Source organism: Chelonoidis abingdonii, chromosome 1, assembly GCF_003597395.2.
Source record: "Chelonoidis abingdonii isolate Lonesome George chromosome 1, CheloAbing_2.0, whole genome shotgun sequence".
In the NCBI taxonomy this organism is placed as follows: Eukaryota; Metazoa; Chordata; order Testudines; family Testudinidae; genus Chelonoidis; species Chelonoidis abingdonii.
In genome coordinates, this window is record NC_133769.1 from 368,454,683 (window position 1) to 368,473,816 (window position 19,134).

Below are 19,134 nucleotides of genomic sequence, written 5' to 3' on the forward strand. Positions count from 1 at the left end.
TATGTATTGATTCTCTTTCTGTCATTTTACACTGCTACCTTCCTGTTCAGTTTCCCAAACCAGATTTTTTTGTTTCCATGTGAACCCTGCTGTTCATAAACATTTTGAGCAAATGTCCAGTCTCAGATCCAAGTGGTTCATCTCCATGGTTCTCCTCTGCCTCTGTGCTCAGCACTCCCAGGCACTCAGATGGGGTTGGGTGTGGGGTCAGAACCTAGATGGATTAGAGAGGACAGAACTCCATGTATGGTAGGAGATCAGATCAGTGGAAGTTGAGATTGGTGTGGAGAATTTAGTCCATCATGAAGATTATGATGCTGTCCCTGTATTTCTATGAACAATTTAGGGAAATTATGTTTAACATTTGTTAAAATTGCAGACAGTAGTAAAATAGTGGGTAGTTAACTCTGGAATGTGGCTGTTTGTAAGTCCCTCTAGACCAGTGGCTTTCAAAGTGGGGTACGTGAGCTCTTGTCGGAGGTGTGGAAGAAAAATCCTGTATTGGCAGACAACACATTTTGTTTCGTAAGACGTGGCAATCTAATCATAAAGTATATTATGACCTTATCTCACATGGGGTACGCGGTAGACTGCTTTATTTGGTAAGAAGTTCACAGCCTAAAAAATGTGAAACCCACTACTCTAGATGAACTGGCAAATGTGCTGACAGATAGAATATGAAATTTCAAATGTCTGAGTGTAGTGTGATGCCCTTGGCTAGAAATAATGCTCAAGCCAAATGCAGCTTAAATGGAGCTGAGTTAGTTAACACGGTAAAGGAAACTGATCTGGGTTTACTGAGAGATTCCTTTAAACATTTACATTCTCAGTCCAGTGTGCAGCTGTCTATCCTGGAAAAAGAAAGGGTGTTCGCCAGAGCTATGTTGACACATGCTTGTTGCTAGCAAGGTGCTAATGTGGTTTGAACCCTAGACAGGACCTGCTCCAACCCCCAATAAAGTCAGTGGACAGACTTCCATTGAGGTCACAGGATGCTGGATCAGGGCCAGAGTGAACAGAGAGAACGCAAGTGATTCTCCGTTATTAACAATCCAAGGTGTTGTCCCAGTTACAGGGACATGGTTAGGTTCTGCCCACACTGTAAACGTTACCTGTGTGAATATCAAATCGGGGAGAGCTGTATTTGTACTGTAGATGGGGCCTAAATGAGTGGAATAAGTGTGGTGTAGTCATCAAAGGGGCCTGTTTAAAACATTTAGGGTTGGTGTTAGTGCTTTAAAAGAGAAAGCACACTATCTACCCCTTCAAGACAGCCTTAAACACAGTAAAACCATCTGTGTTTCTAATCAGGTTTGAGAGTGAAGTGATTTAGGGGTTAGAATGCACTGCAGGGAACTAGGTCTTCTGGGTTCTAACCCGCTCTTGCTGTCATTCCGAGTAAGCCACTTAGCTTCTTTGTACCTCAGTTTCCCCATCTGTAAAACGAGGCTAATGCCTCATCGACATTGTTTGAGGTTTAATATTTGCAAAGCACTTTGAGATCTGATGAAAGACACTAAATATGTGTAAATTCTTGTTAATGATTACCAAAGCCACACATTTGTCCAAGGGTTTTGTGCCTTCACTGTGCTTGCCACCCCTGGTTTTTGATTCTCCTGTGAACTCAGAGTTCCTTCAAGTCCAGGCCGGGGAAGAGGCTTGGCTGGGCTGCAGAGAGCGGAATTGCGGATGGAACATGTGACTATACTGACCAAGCAGCACACTTTGTGTCGAAATGTTTCTGTCTTTTTGCTCCAGTGTGAAAGTCTCTTTTTAACAAGCCCTTTGTGTTTGGTTTAGTCACTGCACTGAAAAGAGGCAGCTGCCTGCTCAGAGTTGTTAGCATGTCTTTGCGTGAAGGAAAGCTGCAATCCCATACCTTGCAGATCAGAAGGGAGGGGGACAGAGATTTACAGGGCTTGGAGATAAACACTCTGAATATCTTTAGTCTGGGGTTGATTCTCCTCTCATCCAGTCCAGTGTTATTCCACTAAATCAACTGTAGTTACTCCTCTTTTCCCTCACACTAGTGTAAATCAGAATCAGGCCCTCCATCTTCACAGACTTAGAGAGATGGACCAGATCTGCATTGCATAAACATTCTGCTTAACCAAGCTGGTAGCTGAAGTGATAAGGGACAACCACAGCCCAATTCCTGATAACTGTAGAGCAAAACAAATCAGAAAGGGATCCAGCCTGCAGAATGGAGGCAAGTCCTGTAGGTTGCTCCAATTGCTCATGCAGCAACTTCTCCCACGCAGGATGATTCCCGAGGAAGAGAATGGTGCTGTCCTACCGCCCTGGTAGCACAGTTGTCCCATTGGCTCAGGGCACAGGAAGTCTCCCTCTTATACTGACCCCAAGCCACAGCCAGGAGTGAAACTAGGCTTGCTGGAGATTTTTTCTTTTTGGTGCCATTACAAGTGTTGGGGCTGAAAGCAGCTATCTGCTGAAGGAACTACCTTGGAGAGTGCTAACTGGAATGAAAGGGTCCCCCTCCCCCTCCTACGCCTTCCTGTAATGCTGCTGCTGTGACTGTTTCCGTTACAGGTCCGAATGGCGCTGAAGAATGCAGAGAAGGAACTTGAATCCCACTGCAGCTGGGCTGCACCAGAGGCCTTGCAGAAATGGCTCCAGCTGACCCACGAAGTGGAGGTCCAGTACTACAACATCAAGAAACAGAATGCGGAGAAGCAGCTGCTGGTGGCCAAAGAGGGGGTGAGAACTTCTGTCTCTTTAGTCCTAAATTCTTCCCTCCCTGAGGCTGGGGAGTGAAATCCATAGATATTTACAGCCTCATAGACTTAGAACGTCTCTCTTTCTGTGCTGTTCTCTCCTGCCTGCTCCCATCTCTTCTTTCTGCGAACCACCTTCTGATTGATCTTGCTTGCCTGCCATAGCGCAATATAAGGAAATCTGTGCTTGCAGGGACTTGACCCCAGTCCTATTGCCACGTGTTGCACTTCGTAGCTCTGGTTTGGGGAGATACCGTGTAACATCTTGACAATAGGGTGTGACTGTTGCTCAGTGCATAGAACCATAGAAGTGTAGGGCTGGAAGGGTCCTTAAGAGGTCCTCTGGTTCACTGCTCCACCCTTCCCCGGTGTTGAGGCAAGATCAAGTAAACCAAGACCATCCCTATCAGGTGTTTGTTCAGTCTGTTCTTAAAACCTCCAATAATGGGGATTCTGCTGCTTCCCTTGAAAGCCTGTTGCAGAGTTTAACTATCCTTGTAGTTAGAAAGATTTCCTGATATCTAACCTAAATCTCCCTTGCTGCAGACGAAGGCCATCACTTCTTGTCTTACACAGTGGACATGGAGAACAATTGATCACTACCCTCTGTATAACAGCCATTCACATATTTGAGGTCTCCCCCTCAGTCTTCTTTTCTCAAGACTAAGCATGCCCAGGCTTTTTAACCTTTTCTGATAGGTCAGGGTTTCTAAACCGCTTTTTATTTTTGGTACTTTCCTCTGGACTCTCTCCAGTTTGTCCACATCTTTCTTAGAGCGTGGTGCTCAGTACTGAACACGGGAGGCTGGATGAGACCTCACTGATGCTGCAGATAGTGGGACAGTTACCTCCCGTGTCTTACATATGACACTCGTGTTAATACATCCCAGAATGATATTAGCTTGTTTCAAAACTGAGTCACATTGTTGGCTCATGTTTAATCTGTGATCCACTATAACCCTCAGATCCCTTTCAGCAGTACTACTGCCTTGCTGCTTATTCCCCGTTTTGTAGCTCTACATTTGATGTTTCCTTCCTAAGTGCAGTACTTTGCATTTGTCATTATTGTATTTCATCTTGTTGATTTGAGACCAATTCTCTAATTTGTCGAGGTCATTTTCAAGTCTAATCCTGTCCTCCAAAGTGCTGGCAACCCCTCCCAGCTTGGTGTCATCTGCAAATTTTATAAGCATCCTCTCCACTCCATTAGCCAAGTCATTAATAAAAATATTGACTAGTACCAGGTCAAGGACAAAACCCTATGGGTCCCCACTAGATACATCCTCCCAGTCTGACAATAAACCATGGACTACTACTCTTTGAGTACAGTCTTTCAACCGTTTAACCACCCACCTTATAGTAATTTCATCTAAGAACATAAGAATGCCTACACTGGGTCTGACAATGGTCCACCTAGCCCAGTATCTGGTAGACTGGCAGTAGCCACTGCCAGATGCTTCAGAGGGAATAAACAGAACAGGGCAATTGTCGAGTAATCCCTGCCCTGTAGTGCAGTCCCAGCTTCTGGAAGTCAGAGGTTTAGGGACACCTGGAACATGGGGTTGTGTCCCTGACCATCTTGGCTAATAGTCATTGATGGACCTGTCCTCCATGAATTTATCTAATTCTTTTTTGACCCCCATTATAGTTTTGGCCTTCACAACATCCTCTGGCAAGGAATTCCACATGTTGACTGTGCAGTGTGTGAAGAAGTACTGCCTTTTGTTTGTTTTTAAACCCACTGCCTATTAATTTCATTGGTTCTTGTGTAATGTGAAAGGTTAAATAACACTTCCTTATTCACTTTCTCCACACTATTCATGATTTTATAGACCTCGATCTTATCCCCCATCCCTTAGTTTTCTGTTGTCTAAGATGAACACTTCCAGTCTTTTTAATCTCTCCTCATATGGAAACTGTTCCATATCTCTAATCATTTTTATCGTCCTTCTCTGTACTGTTTCCATTTCAAATATATCTTTTATGAGATGGGGTGGCCAGAACTGCACAAAGGATGCAAGATATGGGCATACCGTGGCTTTATATAGAGACATCATGATATTTTCTCTCTTATTATCAATCCCTTTCCAAACGGTTCCTAACATTGTTTGCTTTTTTGACTGCTGCTGCATGTCGAGTGGATGTTTTCAGAGAACTATCCACAGTGACTCCAAGATCTCCTTTTTGAGTATTAACAGTTAATTTAGACCCCATCATTTTGAATGTATGGTTAGATTATGTTTTCCAATGTGCATTACCTTACACCACATTTCCCTAGTTTGCCTGTGAGAATGTTCTGTGGGCCTGGGTGAAAAACCTTACTAAGATCAAGATATATCACTTCTACAGCTCTCCTCTATCCACTAGGCCAGTCATCCTGTCAAAGAAGGAAATTAGGTTGGTTTGACAAATCCATGTTGGCTATTGCTTTTAATCCTATTAACTTCTAGGTGCTCCAAGATGATTGTTTAATAATTTGTTCCAGTATCTTTCCAGATATCAGAGTTAGGCTGACTGGTCTATAATCCCCTGGGTCCTCTTTATAAAAACAGGTACTGTGCCTGTCATTCTCCTGTCCTCTGAGACCTCATCCATCCTCCTTGAGTTCTCAGAGATAATTGCTAATGATTCAGAGATTGCTTCAGCTGGTTTCTTAAGTACCCTAGAATGAATTTCATCAAACCCTGTCAGTGTAAATACATGTAACTTATCTAAATATGGTTTTAATCTGTTCATTCTCTGTTTTGGCTTGTGTCCGTCCCATTTGTTTTTTATATTAGTTGTGTTGAGCATCTGGTCACCATTAACCTTTTTAATGAAGGCTGAAGCAAAATAGGCATTAAACACCTCAGCCTTCTTGATGCCATCAGTTATTAGTGCCCCTTCCCTGCTAAGTAGTGGCCCTATACTTTTCTTCATCTTTTTCTTGCTCCTAATGTATTTATAGAACCTCTTCTTATGTCGCTTGCCAGGTGTAACTTATTTTGTGCATTAGCCTTTCTGATTTTGTTCGTATATGCTTCAGCTGCCTTTTAGTACTCGTGCTGAGCAATTAATCCATGTTTCCATGGACATTTGATGACCGTGGATACATGACGATATCTAATACTGGTCCATGATGATATCAGGTACTGGTGTAAGGTTTTACCTTTTCAAAGTGCTGCCCAAACCTTAATTAAAGCACCCAGCACAGTTGTTACAGACACTTTACAGCTGGGGAGATTGAGTCACAAAGAGATGAAGTGATTTGTGCAATGTTATACAGTGAACTAGCGCCAGAGCTGGGTTAGAACCATTGAGTTCTAGGCTCCCAGCTGCATACTCAGACCACTGGGCCACATTGCCGCTCACTGAGTAAGTGGCTCTTTGGTGGATAAGTTTAAACCTGCTAATGTGCATAACTAGCTGTTACGTGCAGTGTCATGCATTGTGAAACGTCTGCGACAGGAGCTCTCCACAGCCCCAGTGAGAACAAATCCGGCCCCAAGGGTCACACGTATTAGGGCAGTGATGTTTTTGACATGTAAAATGTGTATGTGGTCTTCACTGGCCAAGTCACTTCTCTGTTCCCAGCTGTTTAAAATCTTCTGTGCGAAGCAGAGAGCAGCAGAGAGCAGGAAGCTATTGCAGCCAATGTGCTTGGCTGTCTTGACATTGTACAGCAGTCAGAGGTGACAGGACAAATATGAATTTGTCGGTCTTACCACATTCTGACCACAAACGCTGTAGCGCTTCAGCCATTTCCCCGGGTGGTGTCAGCTGCCGCATTCCTGCCCCCAGTTTGCCTTTTGCAACTCTGCAGCAAACATTATTAGAGCGTAAAGACCGAGGATCTGTATGTAGAGACTTTAGAACATGGTGTATATTTGAATCTTTAGAGGAGGCAAACCCCATTTCAGGATATTAGGTTCCTGTTGATAAGGCTTTCGTTGGTCTTTCTTGTAACGAGCCTGTGGTGCGGGAGGAATCCTTAGCTATGCAGTTGTAGCTGGTGCTCTGGACTCTTGTCCTAACTCCGCTCTCAGCTGACACCCTAGCCAGCATGTTACATGGCATAACGTCCTTAGATAAAGTGACAGTTCAAGCCACTTGTTTGTGTGCAAACAGCCACAGGACTATTTCTGTCTTATCCTGTTTAGGAGATTATTGTCCTGGAGGAAACACAAGGGCTGATTGTTCCGGTGACCTTTTTCTGTTAATATATTTCAGGCTGAAAAAATTAAAAAGAAGCGAAACACCCTCTTTGGAACATTTCATGTTGCTCACAGTTCATCCCTAGACGACGTTGATCATAAAATCTTAACTGCGAAGTGAGTATCCACCGCATGTCTTCCTGCCATTTCCCCCAAATCCCTCCCCGCCCACACAGGCGGCTGTAACACACGCGTGTCCGCAAGGCTGGTCTCATTTTGCTTAGACTCACTGGGGAAAGACACAGATGTACAGCAGACTTCTACAGATCCTGACCCCAGGGAAGAGTCATTCCGTAGTGCATGTTCTGCACAGCCTGTTCTAAATCCATTCTGTTGCACAGCATGAATTCGTTGGCCTATTCCTTCGCCTCAGTAGAAGCTGATCCTTATTTAATTCACATTTGTCAGGTTTTGGTGAATGTGTGAAATGTAATGGGTAACTAGTAACATTTTACCCCATTAAGGTGGAAAATTGAAGTCCCGACCATTTACAGGTATTACAGATCCCACGTTTCTGCTCAGTGAGAGGAATGTTCTCCCCTGAGGTTCCAGTTGGACAGGGTTTCCTGCACTAGCCTGTTGCTATATGCTGTGACCATGTTCCCTCGGTGGCTGGTAAAGTAGTTCGTATGGCTGATAGATATATTCCTGTAAATCCTTTCCTTTCATGGCGGAAGCATTCATTGGGATTTTGAGAAGATACATACCTGTGAACTCCATCACACTTACCCACCAAATAACCTGAAGGGTCATTCATTTATCACTACGATAAAGCTTCAGACACCACTAGCTTATTCATCTTAAAATTGATTCATTCATCTTACTTGTCATAGAGTCATAGAATGTCCTTCCAGGGTTGAGATTTTCCAAGCCAGCTAGAGGTGTTAGCCTGACAGCGCCCATTAAAATCCAAATGAATTAAAATCTCCTGGTCAGCTTTAAAAATCCCAACCCAAGACTCTGAGATTTGCGTGGCTCAGAGCTGTATCACGATACTTTGACACTGACTCTTGTTGTCACACTAAGAATCTAAGAATCTGTCTGGGGGTTAACACACAGAAAAATCCCATTCAGATGTGGCTACTACGCAAGGTTCTGCAAGGAGGTCTGGAGAAATAAACACAGGGAGGAATCTCAGCTTAACCTTCTGACTCCCTGTTCCAGACTGACTGGGATCTTCTATCCGGTGTAATTTGTTTCCACTGTTCCTCATTTGTTTTTCCTTTTCCCTTGTTCGAATCTTGTATTCAGGCAAGCCCTGAGCGAAGTGACGGCTGCACTGCGGGAGCGCCTACACCGCTGGCACCAAATCGAGCTGCTGTGTGGCTTCCAGATTGTCAGCAACCCAGGCATCCACACGCTAGTGACAGCCCTGAACATCGATCCCAGCTGGGTGGGCACTTCCCGGCCCAACCCAGCGCACTTCATCATGACTGATGATCTGGATGATCTGGACGAAGAGATTGTGTCTCCCATGTCCATGCAGTGTATGTATCCTCTGCTAGATGATGCGCACTGGGGCGAGTTAGCACTTAGCTACTGCTCAAGTGAGGGCACTGTGATACTCTAGATAGATGAGTGCAGAGAGCTGGGATATATTGGAAGGGAACGGTGTAGCCGTATTGATTTTTAAACCAACAGAGAAAGTGTGAGAGTCATTCTAGTGCTGGCATGTCAGTAGAAGCCCCACCTCCATTGATGGAGGTATTTGGAAGCCATTAACTCCAGAAGTACTTACTAGCTCCAATGATGGAGAGACGTGTTGCTGCCCATGTTCTTCGTGGCGGCCTAGGGTAGAAGTGAAGACAGAGCAGGAAGTTCTCAGTGTGAGCTGGGCAGAGGAGGAGAGGGCAGTGCTGCACGGTTGGAGGAGCAGTGGGTCCCAGCAATAACTTGGCTGAGTCTGACTTGGAGCCACTTACTAGTGATGGCTTCATTATAAGCATGGCAGGTGTGCCAGCTAGAGATTTGCCTGAGGAAATGGGTTCCTGAGAACCTGCGGCTAGGATTTAACCAGGCAAAAATATATCCACAAATCTTAATGGAAACCCCTGAGTACAAATTGGAGTGAAGACTCCAAATTTGATCCATACATAGTATGGCCCCTTGGCTGAATTTTCACAACTTAGATTTTGGGTGCCCCACGGGAGACCCCTAGGGCATGGGTTTCTGAGGTACTGAGCACCCACAGTTCCTGTTCAAATCAATGGCCAAGGTTCTCAGCCGGTGAAAATCAGGCCAGCTCACGTGACGTAATGAAGCCGTGCTGATTAACATCAACAAAGAGCCTGTCTGGTTCACGGGGGGCTGTATGTGCTCAGCACCTTTGCAGATCAAGCCCATGGTATCTCAAGTTGGGCTCCCGACATGAGTGACCCTTCAGTGTCACTATTGCCCAACCTCCGGGGGCTCAGGAGGTGCCATTGTCTGTGTGCAGGGGCCCCTTATGGGAGGAGGGCAGTTCTGTGGTTGATCCGTTCCTGTCCCGTTCGGGTTGAGAATGCTGCTGAGTGCCAGTGATGATTATACCTGTAAATCAAACTTTTCTCTCTCCCTTTCAAACCTGATTGGCTAACCCCAGATGCGGCCTGGCTTTTGGGGCGCAGGTTCAGTGACCGCTCGTCTATCTCCACGGAGGATCTGTCCCTCTGGAAATACCCCGGTTTGGTTCTCTTGTGTTTTTTTTTTCACCCACTGGACTAAAATATATCCACAATTTTTCCAACTTTCTGGCACAAAAACTAATTCACACGCTCTTCTCCAGTGAGACATTAGCAACTTTACTAACCTCTGGGCAGAGTCTGCTGGGATGAAGAAGAATTGCATGTTAGCTCCTCCCTCCTCACTTTGGATTTTTAAAACCAAGGTTTGAAAGGCAGTTTTGGTCAGGGCTTCGAGAGTAATGCTGCTCCCCTCCCCCTTCCTGGAGGACTCAGAGTATCAGTGACAACAGTGCTCTCCCTCTCTTGGGGTCATGTCAGCCACAGAGTTGATTGTTCTGATGCTATATACAGCACAGTGGAGACCGCGTACAGCTCCTGCTTGGAGGGAACATCTCAAGCGATTCCCCACTTCCACTGGTTAATCCTCCCTCAGTGTTGTCACGGTACAGAGCCTGTCTGTGTGTGATGGCGGAGGGAGAATGTGGAGCTTCCAGGAGATCTGCCTTTAAAATATAAGAGGCTGGGGTCATCCTGCTAATCAACAGAGTAGGGAGCAAGATACCAGATGGTTAGGGTTTCATCCACCACTGGCTTACAGCAGTGGAACTCCATTGGCTTCAGTGGAATTATGCTGGGGTAAACCTGGAGTACCAAGGCAATAAGCCAGGCCCAGAAAAGCAATCAAGGCCTTTGATGGACAATCTGTTCATATGTATAAGTCTGAGTATCCTCATGTAAAATGGGGACACACTAAGGTTGTGAGTTACCCTAGGCCACACAGGGTATGTAAACACTTATGGCTGGCCTGGGGCAGCCCACTCGGGCTCGGGTGCTGGGGCTGAAAAATTGCTGTGTAGACGTTCTTCTGGTACCCTCCACCCATGCAGGGCCCCAGCTGGAGCCCGAGTGTCTACCCAGCAATTTTTAGTCCTGCAGCCCAAGCCCAAGTCAGCTGACCCAGGCCAGCTGCGGCTGTGTCGTAGGGCCTTTACCGCCGTGTACACGTACCCACAGAGACAGAGGCAGGATTTGAAACTAGGAGCCTTGATTTCCCATCCCGTGCTCACTATAAGAGCTTGGGACATGACAGGAGTGTAAGGGACGAAGTTGGGAGATGAACAACATTAATAGATTCCAAGGCCAGAAGAGACCATTGTCATTATCTAGTCTGACCTTCTGTGTAGGACAGACCAGGGAACTGCCCCAGCATGGAGGAGGGGAAAGGCCCGGAGAGGAGGATGTGTCCCAGTAAGGAAAGAAGAGCCCTCAGTTCCTCAGGAAATCTGGAATCCCACAAATGTTTCCTCCTCCTCAAGCTGTGTGATAGAAAAGCTGCTCCTCAGAAGGCTGAGTAAGACCCCACCAAGGCCGCTTGACCGTGCCGGCATTGGTTCACATCAGCAGAGCTCCATTTGAAGAAGAGGAGAGTGTATAGCCTGAATAGCTCCCAGATCTGGCCCCTTGCTGCTCCAGCTCTCTCCTCCGGCCACCTTCCTGATGAGTGTTTCAGGGGCTAGAAATTTAGCTTCAATTTTAGCTCCACGTGACTTGATTTATTAGGTCGATTTCAGTTCAGGATCCAGCAGGAAAGAAATTCTAGAAATGTTTAGGCTGTTCAGTCAAAGAGGGCCTCTGAAAGAATCATTGGTTGCAGAGAGTAGCAGTAAGGGAACGGAGACCCTCATCAGTGGGAATCTCCTGGAGGAAAGCGTGTGGCTAACCCTGAGAGTGTTAAGACAGCAGTTTGTTTGGATTATTTTTGTTGCATTTCTTACTGTACACTGACATTCCCCTTATAGTGCACTATACCCAGGCAGTGATCACTCCGGAATCTGTACGTATTTGAACCACAGGATGCCCTGTTCTCCTAGCTGTGGAGTGGGTTTGACAGCAGCATTTTGCTGGTTCTTCAATTCCCAAAAGAGCTCTCCCTGTACTTCACTTCTGAGCTTTTCTGTCCATTCACCTTTTTAACATCACTGTCTTATGAGTATGCATCTTTAGACACCTGAAAGTTTTGAACCCCCCTGCAAAGGAAACACACAAAACAGGACAGCCCAAAGTGCCGCCCAGTGACAAGTGTAGCCACAGTCACCCTTGATTGCCGTAGGGAGATGCAGCCTATGGAATGCTGTGTCTCAGCATGCAATGCTCTGTCTTGATCTCAGTGGCCATTGCAGATACCAGAAGTCGCTGCAGGATATATCCTTACTGAAAACGGGGGCAAGACTCATCTGCTCCAATTCAGGCAAATGAGGGGTGTCCCTCAGCTGGGTAAAGTTCAGGCACCCTGGATAGAAGCTGTTGTGGTTTAAGGGATTTGGAGCTTAGAATGGAAGAGCACAGAGATGTAGGAGTGCCACCAGATATCACTGTTATGCTATAAAGCTGTGCAAAATTACTGTCCACCAAGCACAGCTCCACCAGGGTTGCATTTAGCAAGCAACAGTTGAGAACTTCCTGTGTCACGTCCTAGCTTCTCCTCATTGGAGCACCGAGTTGGGTTGGGTAGGGTCCAGGAGACTGGAAATCAAGAAAGAAAGGGTGGTGGCCTAAACATTAATGATCCTTTGTGTCAATATCATGAACTTTTTATTTCAAGGATTCTGGTACTCAACAATTAAAAAAAAAATCCGTATGGAAGTTCAGGCAAGAAATGCATTGCAGCTTATAATTACCACATTAGAAACGCATTACAGCCCAGAATTACACACACCAGCTAAAGCAAGCTGTGAATCCACAGCTGGGAATGGTCAGACTTTGAAGGTAGTCATTTCCACTCTGTGCTGGTTCCTGGGCATAAATTTATAAATGATCAGTGTGCACTGGATAAGGATTTATCTTACAAGTGCTCTCCACTCTCAGAGGGTGAGATTTACCCTTTGCAGAGGGACTGGCTTATGTCCCAAGTTAGACTTTAGTGCCTAGGCCATGTGCTGGCCTCCTGTCCAGGGGCGAATTTCACCCCAAGTCGGTTCTACTCTGAGAAATGACTCTGTAATGCCCTCCTGGTGCTCCAAGTTTATCAGTGTGCAGTGCCTTGAACAGCAGATATAAGTAGCGATGTTTTTTCTGTCTTTTGGCCTGGGGAGCACCACTACTAGTCTGTGTAGGTTTTAGACTGCGCTCGTCACTGGAGCATCTGAACAATTACTCCTAGATCTTGCAGGCCAAGCTCTGCCCTCAGTGACATGTGTGCTGCCTCACTGCTTTCAGATTATACTGACTTGTCCGCCTGTAATTTGGCTTCAGAACCTTATTCCAAGAGACGCTTTCGATGAGACTTCATTGCAGTCTACAAGTACATACAGCACAAGTCTTTTTAATCTAGCAGACGCAAGTACAATGAGATCCAATGGTCAGAAGCTGAAGCTAGAAAAATCCAGACTAGAAATAAGGTGCAACTTTTTGAGGGTAATTAACAACATTGGAACAACTCACCTAGGGGCTTGGTAGATTTTTCATCACTTGAAATCAGCGTATTGAGATTTGAGGCCTTTCTAAAGGATACGCTAAAATGAAAGTTATAGGCTTGATGCAGGGAAGAGTGGGTGAGGTTCTCTGGCTAGTGCTATGTAGGAGATCAGATTATATAATCGCAATGATCTTTTCTGGCATAAAAAGCTGTGACAATGCATGAGAAGGAAAGAAGCCAGGTTGGCTTTCAGAGCCTAAGATTAATTTGATATTGGAAAAAAAATCTTGCAAACTGAGCACTCTGATGTGAAAAGGGAACTGGCTGATGTCATTTTTCAGAGCAGATCTGTTCTTGGTGGGTGTAAATGATGAAAAACCGTAACTATCCCTACTAACATTGGTTAGACCAGCTGATACATCTCAAAAAGTACTCCCTTGTCTTGCACTGGGCATCTCAGCCATCCAACCCTGCAGACAACGGCACACAGTGAAAGCTCTGAGAGATTTCTGCACCTTAATGGAAGCTTTCCCTGGGCTTCAGTTGAAGTGCAATTGTACTTAATCAAAGGACAAATCACGCTCTCAGCAGCAAAGGGGTAAATCTGGAGCATTTCCTTGGAATCAGTGCAAATACACTGGTGTAGAACTGGTATCAGTAAAATCAAAATCAGACTCCTTGCGTCAGTCTCAAGCTAGTAATATAAACCTCTGATAGTGCACACTCCTCTCTGGTCACCTATGACAAGCATGGGGATCAAATAAGGAATGTAAAATCTTGTTTCTCTTGGGCTGGTCATTGATCGAAGCAGAAGCAAAGACGTAACGCCTCTTCTGTATCAAATCAGCACAGCTCCCAGCACCCCAGGCGGGGTGGGGTGGCTGAAAGGACCAAAGCGGTGCTCCGTTGCCATAGAGTTTGATTTTCTGTGACCTGTAATGCTGACATGGGATGGTGGCTTTATGCCAGTGCAGCCTGGCTGGTTTAGTGCACAGGTTCTTCTCCAGCTGCACTCAGTGTTCTCTTCTCTGTCGTTACAGCTGCCCCCTTGCCGAGCGGTGTCCGCCAGCGCGTCGTGGACCCGCAGCACTCCCTCGGATCTCAGAGGTTGGTAGAGAGTTATGTGCATGGCCAGAACGAGCCGGGCCAGCCTGCCCATTACCTGACAGGCAGAGTTGCTCTCCGTCGAATGCACAGCCTCACTTCTGGACAATCTTTTAGTTCCGACGCTCATGGAACCAGCCCAGCATCTGCCACCACCACTTCTTCCACCTCTTGCTCCTCCACCACCACCACCACTGCATCTTCTCCCGCTTGCCATGCCCATCCTATCTATTACCATCACACCTCCTCCTCTTATATCCTCCAGCTGGACTCCACCCCTGACCTGCCCCCTCCTGATGTCACCTCGGGGATTCGCTGCCGCACTGAAAGCTTTGGGTATACTGCTACTTCTTTTCTAGCTCCCTTAGCCTGCCGTGCCTCGGAACTGATGCTTGCTGTGGCGTTCTTCCTCTTGGAGTCCTTGTATCCTTTCCCTTCGGGATATAATCATTCCTTGGTTTCTGCAGCTTTTGCTTCCTTAGCCTCTCTCCCATGTAAGCGGAGCCATTTTAGGAGCTTGGTCCAGTGCCTCATCTGTCCTCTCAGTGGTGATTAACCAGTGAAGTGCTGTGCTTTTGGCTGAGAATTGTCTGTGTCTCCGAATAAATCGGTCTTTTATTTGGGTGCTATGCCTGCGGGAACAAAGGTAACACGACTAATCAAACAAACACTAACCTGATTTGAAACCTTGTCTCATCTTTGGCTCTTCCCAAGCAAATTGCAAATGAGCGTAAGTGGTTAGCTCCTGGCGAGCACTGCTGGCAGCATGCGGCAGGAGCTGAAGTGCCCCATTGTGTTCAGGGGGTGACATGAGTCAGCAGGATCCAGGGAAGTTTTGCTCAGACTGACACTCTCCTTTGTATCTCAGCAATGGATGGCCGAGTGATGAGTGTCTCAGCTGTAGGTTACCAGCTGTAGTCTGGTCCATGTCCGTAATGAGTAGGAGGCAGTGATGGCTGTTCGATGGCCTATGGGAAATGACTTAGTGGGTCCAATTCAGACCATCTCACTGCTGATCAGAAGCCCTGTGAGCAGTGTCAGCAGAGAGGCCATGGGAACGGAATGTCTTCCTCTTCCCTAGACAGGGTCCTTCTAGAAGATAGCTGAAGCCCACTGTGACAAGAGCTTGTGCTGACACTGCTCATGTTGCTAGCTGTTCTGTGGCTGAAGTAGAGGATTCCACTTCTTGTGTTGCCCAGGGTGCCTTCCGCCACAATTCAGTTCACACACAATGAGTGAAAACAAACAGGAAAAGCTTCTCCGCTTATCACATTGATGTGTCTTGAGAGCACCTTTTGGGTCATGGGATTGAAGATAGCAGGCCGAGAACCTACCACTGTTAGATTAACTTCCAGCAAGCCCTAGTTCAGGACAGAAGCTGCTCTTAAACACACAGTTACGGAAGGAGTATGGTCGAGTGCTTAGGGTCTGGGACTAGGGTTCTGGGTTCAGGTGTTCTGGATTCTCTTCCAACTTCTCACTTCTCTGGACTCAGTTTCCTCATCTGTAAAACTAGGAATTCTCTCCTAGCTCAGTGGCAGTGTTAAATAATGAGTGAGTGGCAAATGGTTGGAGATCGGAGGAGATGCTAGAGAAGTGCAAAGCACAGCCGACTGCATTAGTAGCAGTCGTCCTACTTGTACATACTGCCCAGGATAATCAACTTGTCCAGAACTTTCCACAGCCTGGGCTTCAGCTGCCCGACTCTCACGCCCCGCCTTTGTGTCTCAAAGCAGATCTCTCCGAGACGAGTGCTATTGATTTAGTATGTTCCTAATGGCCCATGGGCCACAAATCACAGCTCTTGTAAAGCACAAACTAATCGTGCAGTTTAGATGTGTGCATTCTGGAGCAACAAGCCTTGTGAACATTCATGTGGGAAAGTGGCCCTGCCCGTGCTCCATAGTGGGTTATTAAACAGCACCGTCTTGGTTCATTTATGGCTTGTGGAAGGGGAGCAAAGAACCATTTGACTATAATTTAGGTGAAGTGCTTGCCAAATTTCAGTCCAGTCAGACCTGTCTCGTTGGACAGGTAAAGGTCCGGAAACAGCTTCTGTGGCAAGGTACAGCTCTGAGTAAGTTCTTACAACCGAGTGTCCAGTCCTTGGAAAAGGGGGTTACGCTAGGAGCCTTGACGTCAGCTTGAAGGGCAGTTTGTCACGAGAAGCGGCATCTTATTCCCCAGAGCTTTTTGCTCCTCTGGGCAGATGTACATGTCTGCTGGGCCTACAAAAAGCTCAGGCCTGCAGACCCGTAAGTCAGAGGCAGCAGGGGGCTTGGCTTGATCCTCAGCTCCCTGGCGAAGATCACAGTGGTCGCTTCTGACCCTGGCTCTGTCATTTTCAGTGAAAGAGCGCGATTTTGAATTTGTTTCTGCTCTGTGCCCAGGGAGGAGACTTGCTGGCAAAAGGGCACTTCCTTAGCAATGGACACCCCTGCCCCACTGAGACTGTCTCCTGGAAGGGTAGCCACCAGTACGCTCTCCAAAGCAAGGGCCCGAGGTGGGAGGAGAGCAGGCAGTTAGGCCCCCAGGCTTCATTTGCCTCTTGTTTCATTTGCATTTGTGTCAGATTGCATCTTTTTATTGCACTTCTCTAGTCCTTTTGTCTGAGGAGCTCAGAGCCCCTTCAAGACATCAATTGAGCCATGCAACATCCCCAAGAGAGATGAGCATGACATGGGGAAACTGAGGCACAGAGTCCCCCTCTGAGACTCAGTGCTGGAATCAGGAACAGAGCCCATGAGTCCCCGTGACAGAGGCGAGTACCACCCCAAACTCTGTGATATAATGTATGGCTCCTTTTAGCTCCAGCAACGCCCAGGAGACAGCTGCCGACGAGCCTTTGCCAGGGAAGTGTCTCTGCCAGCCTCTTCCTTTCCCCTAAGGAAAAAGAGAGTGAGTAGCTCTGGGCACTGCATCGTGCTTAGCCATCTGCTTCCTCTATGTCCTGCAAATACTGACAGACCCTTCTCTAAAGGCCAGGCCACTGGATTGACTGTCACAAACTCCTCACTCTTCACTTCTCTTTTGCAATTGGCTTCAGAGGACCTGGTGCAAACAAGGTCAGCGCTGTTCTGATTTTGGAGACTGGTGTGTGTCTTTGAATGCTAACATTCAGGGATGGGGGTGGTGGATGCTCTGTGCACAAAGGTTTCTGCTCTCCACCGCCTGCTCCTAAGCTGTCCCAGTGGTTCTCGTGTGGTGGGGAGGGGGCGGGAGATGGAGTCTTCCGCCTGGGTGCCCTTCGTCTATAAGGTGGGAGCAGGGGCTGTCAGAGACCTGGTGCCAGAGCCATTAGATGGGGTGGGGGAGTGGGAATTAATGATGGGGCTCCCCAGTGAGTTGAGGCCTCTTCCCAGTCCCAGACTGCTTGATGCTGAGAGCAGCTGTGTAACCAAACAGCAGATCAGGCCCAGCTCTGCTGTAAGCAAAGCTGTGTGACGCTGCTGTTGTGCGCTGCCTGGGTAGAGCTGGGCCCCCGTTGGCAAAGGCAGGGAACAGAAGAAAGGAAAACAAGGGCCGTATGTACTGGGTGGGGAGCCAGGCGCTGCTCTCACGCTCGGGCTGAACGGCCTTGAATCCATCCGTAGAAAGGCCAAGAGTATCTCATCCCAGGGCCCGTGTGATACGGGCAATGGAAGCCCATTGAGAGAAAAGCAATCAATGGGCAGCAGAGATGGGGGCAGGTGAGGAGCCCCCGTGTGTTCCACCTTTCCCCTTCCATTTTTCCACATTCTGCTGCCCATCCTGCTCCTGTGCCCCTCCCCTCATCCGCCCGCGGCACTCGCCAGACCTGGACTAGTGAGTTAGGATGAGTTGGTGAATGTAGGAAAGAACATGCAGCAATCTGTAAATCAGACATTCATGCCCTTGGCCTCACACTGTCAGCCACGTGGCTTTGGTGCCTGTGAACACGCTTGGCTGCATTTACAAGAAAAGTCAAACACTGTAACGATGCGGCCAAGACTCGCAAAAACAGGGACCCAAAGTTAAACTCCGGAGTCCTTATTTTGGCACCCAAATTGGTGACCTGGTTTTCCATGAAGCTGAGCACCTGGCTGCTCCCACGGGAGTCAGTGGCTGGGGGTTTCTGACTCACAAGTCCTGTGAAAACTAATGGAATTTGTGGTCCAAGTCATAGGGGTAAATCTCACCCACTGACTCCAAGAAGAGCCGCTAGGCGTCCCAGCTTTCAGAAACCCAGGCCACCGATTTGGTTCCAAAAGGAGGGCTCGGCAGTTTAACTGAAGGCACCGGTTTTTGAAAGTCTTGGCCTGTGTTGGCTTCAAGTGGCTGGTTCAGGACCAACAGCTGGGCAGGATGGTAGTGCCTAACCTCTCTTCTTCCCCTGCACCCTTCCTGCTTCCTTCTCTCTCGTCCCTCTTGTCTCTGGATCCCTCTCTCCTCCCGACCTCCAACCACTACCGCGGGGCGGGTGGTTGTAGTCCCTGGCTCTGAAGGCGTGGGGAGTGGGTCAAGGTCCCTGGGGCCCGTACCAAAGGCTGCCATCACATGCGGGTCTCGCCCTGTGAGAGGAGCCTGTGCAGGGATAGGACGTCCCAGGTGAAGCCCTAGCAGTTTCATCGAACAAGAGCATGGTCCACTTGACCTCTCATTACGCAGGGTCCCGTGAGTCCGGCAGAGGGTTTTCTAGAGCCAGCGGGGGTAGCCGTGGAGCCTGCTGGCTGCAGCAGTGTCAGGTGAACCCATTGCACCCCGACAGCTGGTCAGAACTGAGGGTGCAAAGGAAAACTCATGGCTCTGCAGCCCTCCCTGCCTTCTCTCTCCCTTCTCCATTCTGCAAAGACCAAAGATCCCCTGAGGATTGGCTCACCACTGGCCAATCCCTTCCCAACGCAAGAACTGGCAAGAGGCTGGTGGCACAAACCCCTGTGCAGTCTGGCTGGCAGGGCCGGTTGTGCGCCAGGAGCGTTCATTCAGGCATGGCTTTGCGTGGGAAAGCCTCACCTCTAATTGTGACGCTTGCAGTTAGAGGTTTGCACTGGCTGCCTCGGTGGCGG

At 47.7% G+C, this 19,134-nt stretch overlaps 1 protein-coding gene across 5 annotated transcripts in view; it reads left to right on the top strand.

Annotated features, from left to right (window-relative positions):
- Positions 1-19,134, top strand: part of STIM1 (stromal interaction molecule 1) — a 174,623-nt gene that overhangs the window by 151,142 nt on the left and 4,347 nt on the right. For 2 of the 5 annotated variants that reach the window (XM_075061862.1, XM_032767117.2), the window contains 4 exons: positions 2,551-2,718; positions 6,945-7,045; positions 8,180-8,415; positions 14,047-14,113. In XM_075061862.1, coding sequence (XP_074917963.1) covers positions 2,551-2,718; positions 6,945-7,045; positions 8,180-8,415; positions 14,047-14,113 — 572 coding nt within the window. Of the gene's footprint in view, positions 1-2,550; positions 2,719-6,944; positions 7,046-8,179; positions 8,416-9,509; positions 9,647-14,046; positions 14,447-19,134 lie in introns of those variants that run through there. The other 3 variants (XM_075061860.1, XM_075061861.1, XM_032767114.2) reach the window with 3 other exon arrangements.